This window comes from Rousettus aegyptiacus, unplaced genomic scaffold, assembly GCF_014176215.1.
Source record: "Rousettus aegyptiacus isolate mRouAeg1 unplaced genomic scaffold, mRouAeg1.p scaffold_m13_p_5, whole genome shotgun sequence".
In the NCBI taxonomy this organism is placed as follows: domain Eukaryota; kingdom Metazoa; phylum Chordata; class Mammalia; order Chiroptera; family Pteropodidae; genus Rousettus; species Rousettus aegyptiacus.
This window is the reverse complement of record NW_023416308.1, coordinates 27,681,909-27,692,888: the sequence shown is the minus strand read 5'-3', so window position 1 is coordinate 27,692,888 and position 10,980 is coordinate 27,681,909. Positions and strand designations below refer to the sequence as shown.

Sequence of the window (10,980 nt, the reverse complement as noted above, 5' to 3'; positions counted from 1 at the left end):
CTCTTCATTAGTTGTGGTTCTGGATTGCATCGCCTCCTTTTTATCTAAAGATCAACCCTTTTGCTTCTGTAAGCACAGGCTACCTATGCTTGGAGGGTTACTGGTGGTCACCAGTGCTATTGAGAGTCTTATTTTACCTGTTGTTTCTGAATGGAGGGAAGGGAGAGCTAATGAGTTAATGTCTGCAGAGTGCTTTGAAGATGAAAAGACCTTTTCAAGTGTTTAGCATTGTAGTTATTAATATTAATATTTGAAGAAGCATGCTGATTCTAATTGTAAATCAACAACTTCCATCCTTGCCAACTCAGTAATGAAAAAACAAACAGTGCACGCAGGCACTGCAGCCTCTTCCGTCCCGGTCCCGCTGCTGAGGATGTAGGAAGTGCGAGTCTGATTACAGAGGAGGCATCTTTGTTCTACAGACTCCTTGCACTGAGGTGCTAGTTGTTAGAGGTGCCAGGAGGTCCAAGGGTAGAGCCTGGGGGGAGGTGGGTAGCAGGATATAATCCTTCAATTTCTGGTATCTATGACCTTGGGGAAAAGGTTGAGGGCATGGACCTGGGTCAACTGTCTGCTCTGAATATAATGGAGTTCAAAGGTGAGTAGAGTCAGAATTGGCACCAGCACTGGCTTTGGAGTCAGGAAAGTGGATGTGCACTTGGGTTCTATTAGAGGCTGCTTTTGTACCTAAGAACAAGTTATTTAATGTGACTGTGCCTTATTTCATTCCTAAATTGTTAATAATGATTTGCACCCCACCTATTTCACAGATGAGAGAATGAAAGTAAATAACATAGAGCATTGACGAATAAAAGTGCCAACAAGGTGGAGAGACAGTCTGCAGTAATATTGTAACAAGCTGGGTATGTGGGTGCCAGTTTCTAGGGGAGGGCCAGGCAGAAGACAAACACATGCTCAGGAAAGATTAATCTGCTCTGACGTTTCTCTTCTGGTTGCACAGACAGCCTCAGTGTATGCGTGGCCAAATTTCTTACTGATCATTCAAGTTCCGCTGTACTCATGGTTTTATTTATTGCTCAACAGATCCATATGCCACAGAAACTCTCCTTTCCTAATTACTATTTAAAATTCCCGTTTCTACATCAAACAGCAGAAGGAAGGGTTACATCTAGAAGCTGGGGCCTCAGTCTTCCCTCCATCCTTCCCTCCCTCCCGCCTTCCCTCTCTTTCCCTTCTTCCCCTTCCCCTTCTCCTTTATGGAAATTAAAAGTATTTAGCGTTCAAGCAAAATAAATGTGTGCAGCAATTTAGTACCATTTGAGGCAAATCTTGTGAGTTTCTTTAATCCTGGGTAAACTTAAGTATGAAGACTCATTTTTAGCCTCTTCTTTTATTTTGTCTCTGCTCTACTGAAAATGTAGCTTTAGGGAGTTCATTTTTTAAATCTGGATGATTGTCTGCATATAATATCTGGCTTCCTCCATTTCACCCAAAGGAAAATAACACTCCCTCATGTTTACTGAGCACTTGCTAGATTCCAGAGCCCGTGCTAGGTGCTTTGCACAGACTATGTCATTTAATCCACAATGAAGTTAAGGTGGGCACGCTCATCATCCCCATTTAACAGATGAGAACTCTGAGGCTTGGTGACATGACCAATTTAGTGGAAAGACCTGATTAGAACAAAAGGAATGCGAGTCCAAAGCTTGTGGCTAGAGTATAGCTATTTTACAGGAAACTTCGAGTGGCTTTGAGACACTTATATAAGTTTAAGCTGGATTTTTCTACTTAGAACTATGATTTGCTTTTATCTGGTAGAGTACTGTGGTTTTGGCCTATATTCCAAAGGGGAATCCGTGGGTTAATTATTTACTGTTAGGGAGATACTGACTCTAAAGACAGGCTAAAAGGGCTAGTATACAAGATCAGTAAATCTCCCCTCAATTCCTCTTGTGACAAATATAGAATGAATTTCTACTCTGTGCCTGGCCTTGTGTTGGGTACCCTGATGAATACGGAAGGAGCAATACGTAAACTCTACTTTTTAAGTTTATGTATTTTATTTTAGGAGACAAGATTTTACCTTAAAAAAAGTTAAAAATAAAAGATAATATAATGGTTAAGCTATGTGCTACAGTCTATCAGTGCTTTGGGAGATCAGAAAAAAAAAAGATGTCTAGAGCAGTGAAAGAATGGTGTTTATGATTAATTTTGATTCTCAAAGAAGGGGGTAGATTTGATATTTCAGTTGACCAAGTGCTGGTGCTGACTCAAAAAATTAAAAGAATCAGTTTAGATAGTATTTACTAGAATGAAGAGTCAAGCAAGTAGCAAACTTTTAGTGCTGATGTCAAGAAAATGAAACGTGCACATTTTTTGAGAAATGTAGAAAAGTAGAAAACTGCAGAATTTTAGTCTTTTTTTCCCATTTTAAAGAGAATTTTAACTTCATTTTGAAATAATTTCAGATGCATTTAAAGTTGCAAAACAGTACACCGAGTTTCCAAAAGATTTAAGTACTAGAAAATTGTGAAAACTGTAATGCGAATTACTCTCAATCATCTTTTGGTGCCTCAGGTGATTCTTAATTCAAACATATTCTTGTCCAAGGAGGGAGAGCCAATTTCTTAACATTAGAGGCTAACTAACTAAAATCACAGCTTCTTAGGAAAGGCAAGAAGTTTTGTCAGATGTGGACATCAACCAGTACACAGCTTGAGAGGCACAGACTGGTTCTAAGCCGTATATTATCCCTTACTGGGCTTGGATTGCAGCAAAGATAAAAATCAAAATTCTGCTCAGCCTGTGGCACACATGTCTTTAGGAAGCTTTGCCTCCTAAACACTAGCCTTTTTATAATTACTTATGAATTTAACCAAGTTAGTCCAGAATACTCAAAGTGAGTTCTTGTGACTATCTGCATCAGTAAGCATCATGTCCGATCTTGTTCGAAATGCAGACTGTCAGGCAGGACCTCAGACCTGCTGAGTTGGCTCTTCTGCATTGTAACACGCTTCCCAGGTGAGTCCTAGGCATATCAGCTGGGGCGGCACTGCTGTAAAGAAAAAACAAAAACAGAAAATGAAGAAACAAAACCTTTTGCAATATTTTGCCTAGCAGCTAGCTACTTCCTTATATTTATATCTAGTTGCTAAAGTATTACTCCATAAAAGATTGAAATTTATATCAAAAAGATGTTGGTTTAACTCAGGAAGCTGCAATATTTCCCCATTTGTGCTATGCAATCTTTCAATGAGTTTGTTCCCCACTGCAAGAAAAATGCTTACTTCTTGGTTTTATGCAAACAGACTACATTCAATAGAAATTGTGGCTCTTTTCTCCTGTGAAATTCTTGACTAATGCTCCTCAATCTATGATTATAAAAGAGGATGCTTTTTTTTTTTTTTTTTTGATAATTTAAATGAAAGTCCTTTAGAAAAAGAGATAAAGATTTAGGCCCCCTGGGTTTTCGCTTAATTACTTGAATAAATAACCTTTGCCATCTTGGGCAGTAAAAATATTAACAAAACCACTATTGCTATTGATTAGTGAATGCTTCCTAATGCTTGGCACTGTGATAAAATAGCAACAATACAATCATTAGTTATTAACCATTTTATCATCTGTAAAGTACTCTGCTAAACATTTTTGTTTTATAAAATCCTCAATAATCCTAAAAGAGTTGATTTTATTATCTCCATTTTAAAGTTGAGGTAACTAAGACTTCGTGAGGTTAAGAAATTTGCCCATGACCCATACGTGCAGTAAAGAGTTCCAGGTCAGCCCATAACGTGTTTTAACTCCAGAGCTTTTAATCACTCTGCTTAACCTCTCTGAGCTCAGTTTATTTAAATTAAAAACAAATGGGCTGATTTGATGAACTTTTCCAACTCCAAAGTTCATTGAATTTTCAAAATTCCTCTTTCTATAAGAATGCCAACAAGCTGATTAATATTATACTGAGAAATTTGAACCTTATAATTTAGGCAATAAAACAAATGAAACTCTTTCATGAAAATCACAATCAGACATAGTTCAAGAAGTTGTCTGCTGGATTTGAGAGATCTGAGGCAGCTGGTGTCCTTTAGTTCAATTTTAAAAGGGCGTTTTTCAAACTCTTCTGTCCCTATTCATGGTTCTCTCCGTATCTGTATTTATAGTGTCTCTTGGTTTTGTTGAGACTTTCTTAAAAGCATGAACCATATCTAAATTCTAGATTATATCTGACATACTCCACACGCTATAAGTTGAAAAGTAATTATTTAAAATTTTAGGCTCTTTAGGGATTTCTTTGACAGTAGCCATTGGGTTAGAGTTGACATCTTTAGTACTGCTGCCCTTCTTTGGATTCGATTTGGCCAAGAATCTCATATAACATGAGCTCTGCTGCATCCGCTGTGGCGAGGCAAATAGTACTTAACATTTTTTCTCCAGCTTACTCCTTTTTGTTTCTAGTTTCTTAGTAAAAGCCATCCTAGGTTATTTACTCAGTTATTTATGGAGTACCTGCTGGAGTACATCTGATGGCCAACTATGATCATTTGCTGAATTGCATGCTTATATATAGCATTTGAAGACAAAGGCATTGCTACTGTAAAACAGTTTATTGAATGTTCATTCCCTTTAGTCTTCTAGAGCAGCAGTCCTCAACCTTTTGGGCACCAGGGACTGGTGCTCCTATGAGAATCTAATGCCTGACGATCTGAGGTGGAGCTGAGGCGGTGATGCTAGTGCTGGGGAGAAGCTGCAAATACAGATGAAACTTTGCTTGCTTGCCCACTGCACACCTCCTGCTATGTGGCCCTGTTCCTAATAGGCCATGGACCAGCACCAGTCCACTGCCTTGAGGTTGGGGACACCTATTATATAGGATGCTCCCACACTAGAAAAAGTAGAGTGTTAGTTTTTGCAAAATTTCAGAGGCTAGCATTGACACTGTGCTTGTAACATTCCTGGGTGTATGAGAGCAGGCAGGTTGTAAGATATTGCCTCGAGGTTTATGAGCAGCAGCACCATTCAACCCATTGTTGACAATACCGTTCCAGCAGTGTGATGGTGAGGGGTTTGTTTCCATGAGGAGGAAATATAAAATGGTCTATGAGGCACACCTCGTTTCCTAACTGAGATGGTACGGCAGACTAAAACCATTTTATATTCTCTCTCTTTTTCAGGAGATATTAGTGAGTTATTCCTTGAGGAAGGGCAAAACAATATACTCTTGTAATATTATAATAACTTGAGTCCATTTTTAGTATTCCAAGAAAGATCAGTTGAGCTATGACAATTTACACAAACTTGAAATTGTTATGCTTAATTAAGAGATGGACATTGTTTAGAGAAACAGGAGATGGATATGAGTCATTTTCAGGCCTCTATTCAAGTAAATGTGGGGGATTAATTACCAGTGTAGTCAGGGAGAAACACAACTGAGATGTTCATAACTATACTGTGAATTGCTGCTTTGTGAACTTAGTGAAAAAGTTGATGAGTTTAGTTTTAGACACAGAGGCCAATAGCATGTAAATCTGAACATCACCTTTATTGGTCAGCATTGGCTACTTAAAATAAGAAGGAATGTTTATTACCGCAATATTGGAATACTCAGTCAAGGAAGTGAGGTTCTTGTAGATTTAGGAATGAGATGGAGAAACCATCTTCCACTCCTCTAACCATTTTTCTTTTCTAGTTATTGTAACCACAAAGTGTCCTTGGGGGAGTGAGGAATGTTTAGTTATCTAAATTTGATGCTAACTTGATCTAAATGCTTAAGTTGGAGTTTTTGGAGAATTGGACTTGGTAGCTTTTGTTACACTGCCAGGTCAGGGGAGCAATCTACTAAAATATAAATGTACTACTCATGAGAATTACAAAGTAAATCATGAGAAAGAACAGACAAACTTTTCAATCTAGTACTTCCATTAGTTTAAAGAAAAAACATGGTCCTTTCTGTAGTTAACAGTAAAGAAGTCTAACCTCAGCTTGCGTATGAACACGTCATTACAGGTAATGACTCTCTTTTTTTTTTGTCCCAGAGATATCTTCACTCTCCTGGGTATACTCAGGCATTGAGACATAACTCTTGCACATACTAACTCTGCTTAATGTACAGTTTCTTTCATTTTGTGAACAGTGTTTAGTGTTACATGTCTACTGTGTGCCATCTGAGAAGATACAGTCCCTAGTCTCAAGCAACTCATAATTCAGGAGCAGAAACAGACATAAATATGTACATACACAGGAAGTATGATGAACTTTGGTAGGTACCTGGTAAGAATAAATACCAAGGAGGAGAATCAGGGATGCCCATCTAATTGCCTAGGTAGGAGGTTCAGGGGAAGCTTCCTGAAGGAGATGATACTCAGGTCTTGTAACGGAACAGGAAGAGAGTGGTCCTCTGCCTGGAGTACAGCAGAGCCAAACACTAAACATCAAGAATTGCAGTGGAGGGATTAGAGTCATTTTACTGCAAGGCACCATGCAAGGGGAATGGAAAGTCACCACTTAAAAACCAGAACTCGTTGATGGCTTACAAAGGGGCTGTACAGGGCTTGCAGGAACGAGTATGCAGAAGCGCTGGTGAGACAAGCTTCGGCTTTGGTGCGACAAGGGCTTTGGGACTTCGCCAATTATGATAAGGGGCTTCTGCAGGGAATCTTCCTGGACAAAGGACACTTTGTTTCTCAAAGTGTTCCAGTTGTCACATTCCGGGTTATATCCCGGTCTTTTGGTTCCAGTGCAGCTGGAGGTCAAAGGTCTCTACTCTGCGCATGCTTCGGCTGCGTGACTTGCAGTTTTGGTCTGTTGTCTTTACAAGGCAACTCAGCATCTTGTTAGAAACAGGATAGGACTACTCTGAGCTTGTTTTGTGGTCATCGTCTGGGTTTTTAAAAACAGGTTTATATAGAATTTATTTGGAAAGATGAAGTTAAAGCTCTCCGTTACACATTAAAGATATCGCCTTGATAACACGGGTGGCAGTATTAATTTGGCAAAAGTGCTGGCTTTTGGAGCAAGTCTCCTTTAAATAATCCTTTCAAAGGCCAAATTCTTTTTCTCTGGCATTCCAGGCCAAAAGGATATCCTTTTTGTATGTATTGATGAGAATCCTAATTTGTTGATATTAGGAGAAATACTAATTGCAAGTCTATTTAAACTTTGCTTAACTTTCAAAGAGAAAACAACTACATTATCTACATTTCTTTCATATATGTGTTGCACTTTTCTATTCCCCATGGGGAATTTTCATACCCAGGATACATTGTAGCCATAATTTCTGACCTATGAAGCTAACATGATGACTAGAGGGTAACATTAAAACACAATGCCTTTGGTGGCAGTGTGGTTTCGTCTTCTCTGTTATAGAAGACAGCATGTCAATATGTATTCAACTATGGAATATACACATTTTTTTTTGTCCCAACAGTACCACTATTAGTCATTTAATGAGAATAGAAAATATTTTAGAAACTTTCCTAATGACAAGGAATTAGGGACAAATGAATTTTACAATAAGAGGCTCATTACGAAAAGAATAATGTATATATACAGAACTTGGCAGCCATACTTTGGGATGTAGAGCTATATTTATTGACATAGAAAAATGTCTACAGCATTATATCGAACATCAATGAAAACATCAGATTGTAAAACAGCATGTAGGGAATAAAACTGTGATCATATGTATATGTTATATTTATATTTACATAGATGAATTTAAAATACCCAGAAGAATGCTGAATAAACTATTAGTACAGTTATCTCTCGACATTGAAAATTCAAGTGATTTTGGCATTCACTTCAGAATTTTCTGTAGTTTTATTGTAATTTTTTAATAAATTTATTATTTTGGCAAAAACAATTATTTTCAGAAGAAAAAACTTTTAAGTATAGTTTACTGGGTTATTTTCCTAAAGGCGTGGTCTTTCCTTGAAGAGCACATAATGCAAAAAACAAAACCTTAACTGATGTTACAGTTATCATCTAGAAATGCAGCCACACAGGTCAGAGTTGATGAGAACTGGGCCTGAATGCCCCCTAACTTCCCATCCTCTCTCCATAGCCAAACGGGGTCCCTAGTCTCCAGCAACTGGGCATCTTTCAAACTGCCCTTGGGGAGACCTGGGTGAAGGAAGTGTCAGCCTCCAGATCCTGGCCCACAGAGGGCAGAAAGCTCTAGAAGCTCTTGCACAGAAAACTAGTTCAGTGTGCTTTATTAAATGTGAGGCAGCCACATAAACCAAATTGTTACCTTTTTTTGATCCTCTGAAGAGGTCGACCATTTTGTCTTGAAAATTCAAGATAGCGAGGACAGGGAAGCACAAGGGAAGGTAGCTGAAGACCTAAAATCAGGTCTCAGCTTGTCCAGTTAATAGCCTTGCAAGTCTTTCTCCTCATCTGTAAAATAGGGGGCTTAAGGGAGTTAAAGGATATAATTTTTAACTTACACTCCTGTGTGCCAACATTGGTCGAGGATCTAAGAATGTAGGGTGAAGAAATTTAAATTCTAATAAGGTGGAGGTGGGGAGACAATACTAAGCAGCTAAGTGTCAGAGTGGGGAGTGGGGTGCTGCTATTTATTTGGGGTGATGGCAAAGGCTTCTTTGGTAAGTGACATTAAAGAGGTAGTGAGTAAAGGGAAGCAGTTTCGCTTAGAAATGTATCAGAAAACAAACCTATTATTTCAAGTGGATTTTTAAACAGACTAAATCTATTCAGATTCTCTGGTTTAAAAATCAAATGCTATTTGCATCTGATCCACCTCTTACATTCTTAGTCTTATGAGACCAATTCATTCATTCACTCATTCACTCACTAATTAAAAAAAATATGAACTTTATTATGCTCTATACTCTCTTAAATTCTGGAAATACGAAGATGAAAAAGGCATGGTACCTACTTTCACAGAGTTAAGTGGGAGAGGCAAATAGAAACAGGTATTTACAAAACCGTAAGTTAGGCGCAATGATTGAAATACATGTGGGGAGCACAAAGAAGGGGCAGCTAGCCCTGGCGGGGCTGAAGGGCATTTCAGTCAGGATTCCTGGCAGCGAAAACTGAGATGAGCCCAAAAGCTCGAGGAAAAGGAATTAGTCAGTACCGAGGTGCAGCAGGGTAGCCAGGCCTTTCTATTAAATGAGATCCTGTGAGAAGGGCAGGGAAGTGAGAAACAGCGCTGGGTGCTTATGGGAACAACCTAATTCCATGTTACAGGAGCAGAGTTTGCACTGATGTGTGTGGTGAGGGGCAGACAGAGGTGGGAGCACAGATCTTGGAGGCCCCAACAGGCAAAGACATTTCAGGTGCCTTTATTCTGCTACTCAGGTCTTGCTGGTCCCATAAAAGAAAAATGAACTCAGCTCTTTATGACTCTATTACCAAGTGTTCAAATCACTTCTACTTTCAGACAAGCCTGTGGATGCTTCTGGGCCGGGGAGTTAATCTTAGATCACACTAGTTGTTTTGTATTTAGGTACTAAACGTTTATAATACCAAGACAAAAACGTTGGTCCAGCTGATGTTCAAATAGCTGTCATGTGGGAGGGAATTCTCTTTGGCTAACGAGTCCAAAAAAAAAAAAAAAAAACCCTTTTGCATTTTCTGAAAGGGTTTACGTCTACAGCAGCTGTTTTGTGTCACAATCTACAAGTGGGAAAAGGGCGGGTTCTTTTTTTCTTACTCCAAAAAATAATAAAGCAGTAATCCATTTCTGTCCCAGAGTTATTTCCTGAGATGAGAGCCCTGGCAACTCCCTTTTTCCAGTTTCCTCCCTGGGCGAAGGGCTTTTCCCCAAGGGAAGTGTCCTTCACATAGCACAGAGCTTTAAGAATACAGCCCAGCACAGAATGCACCATATGTGGGGCCGCTGGTTTCCTCCCCTACTGTCAATGGGTAAGAGAAAACTATATTCACAGAATCCTTTTTCAGTCTACGTGGAGAGTGGCTGTGAAGAGGAGGCTGGCTGGCAGGCCAAAACTCTTGGTGCCTTTGAGCTGGGCTTCAGGACAAGGCTGCCAATTCCAAAAGTCCTTTGTCTTACAAATATATAAATAAGCCAGGAATTCAGAACGGTAAAGGTCTTGCCGCTCGTGGGAGTCTAGGAGTGATTCAGAAGGTCATCCGGTCACACCTTGCACTGTGCCATCTTCCATGATTCTTCTTCCCCACACCGAGCAGAACTGATCACTATTTTCCTCCATATTGTTGGCAAACTACTCATCACATGATATTGTAGTTGTATGTGAGTCTGTCTTCTCCAGTGCCTGAAAACAGAGACTCTGTCTTTCTCAGCTGATAGAAGGTAAGGACCATGAGGTCAGAGATCTTTGTTTAGTAGTGTGTCTCCAGTGCCCGGAACAGTGCCTGGAACATCGCAGGCACATAGTAGTTATTTACTGAACCAATAAATAAGTTCCTAACAAAGGAGGCCATTAACATGTATGGTTGAGGTCTATAATGACCCAGGGGATTCATGGGGCTTTGGAGAAGGAAATCAGGGGCCGAATGGGTTGCAGGAAACAGCACTCCCCCATCCCTGCACATTTCCCAAAGGTCCAGGTTGCCCTGCAGGGCCCTGGAGGGAGGACCAACTTTTCCCTAAGGAATCTGGTCATAGTTAAGCCATTCTCAATACGATGCAATCTGCATTGTTAACCTTTAAGTCTCATACATAACTAGATCAAAAATATTGAAGTGGGAGTGTTTGGATTGATGATGATTCATTGGGACTTTATAATTTGATTTTAAGATTAAAAATAAGGAATGCTTTGGTAGATGGGAACACGGAGCTCACTGAGACTAGAGTCCATGCTGACTTATGTCATATGCACCTCACTCCCATTTCATGCTCAGTGCCCAGCACAGAGTCTGATATGCAGTGGCTATTCACTATTTTTAGAATAGGTGACCACTGATACAGATGTTAACGATGCTATTTTGCAGCAGCAGAGATCAATTCTCTGAAAAACTAGAGCACAAAATCTTGATTCACATAGCTTAACAACCTTTAATCATTTTATTTTT

The 10,980-nt window shown here is 39.4% G+C and overlaps 1 protein-coding gene across 1 annotated transcript in view; it reads left to right on the top strand.

Moving 5' to 3' along the window:
• The first annotated feature begins 537 nt into the window (after window positions 1-537).
• The window catches only part of ETS1 (ETS proto-oncogene 1, transcription factor), a 120,167-nt gene continuing 109,724 nt past the window's right edge, over window positions 538-10,980 (top strand). Inside the window, exon 1 of the mRNA XM_016139143.2 lies at window positions 538-598. Within this exon, the coding sequence (XP_015994629.1) occupies window positions 553-598 (46 nt within the window). The 5' untranslated portion in view covers window positions 538-552. The remainder of the gene's footprint in view (window positions 599-10,980) is intronic.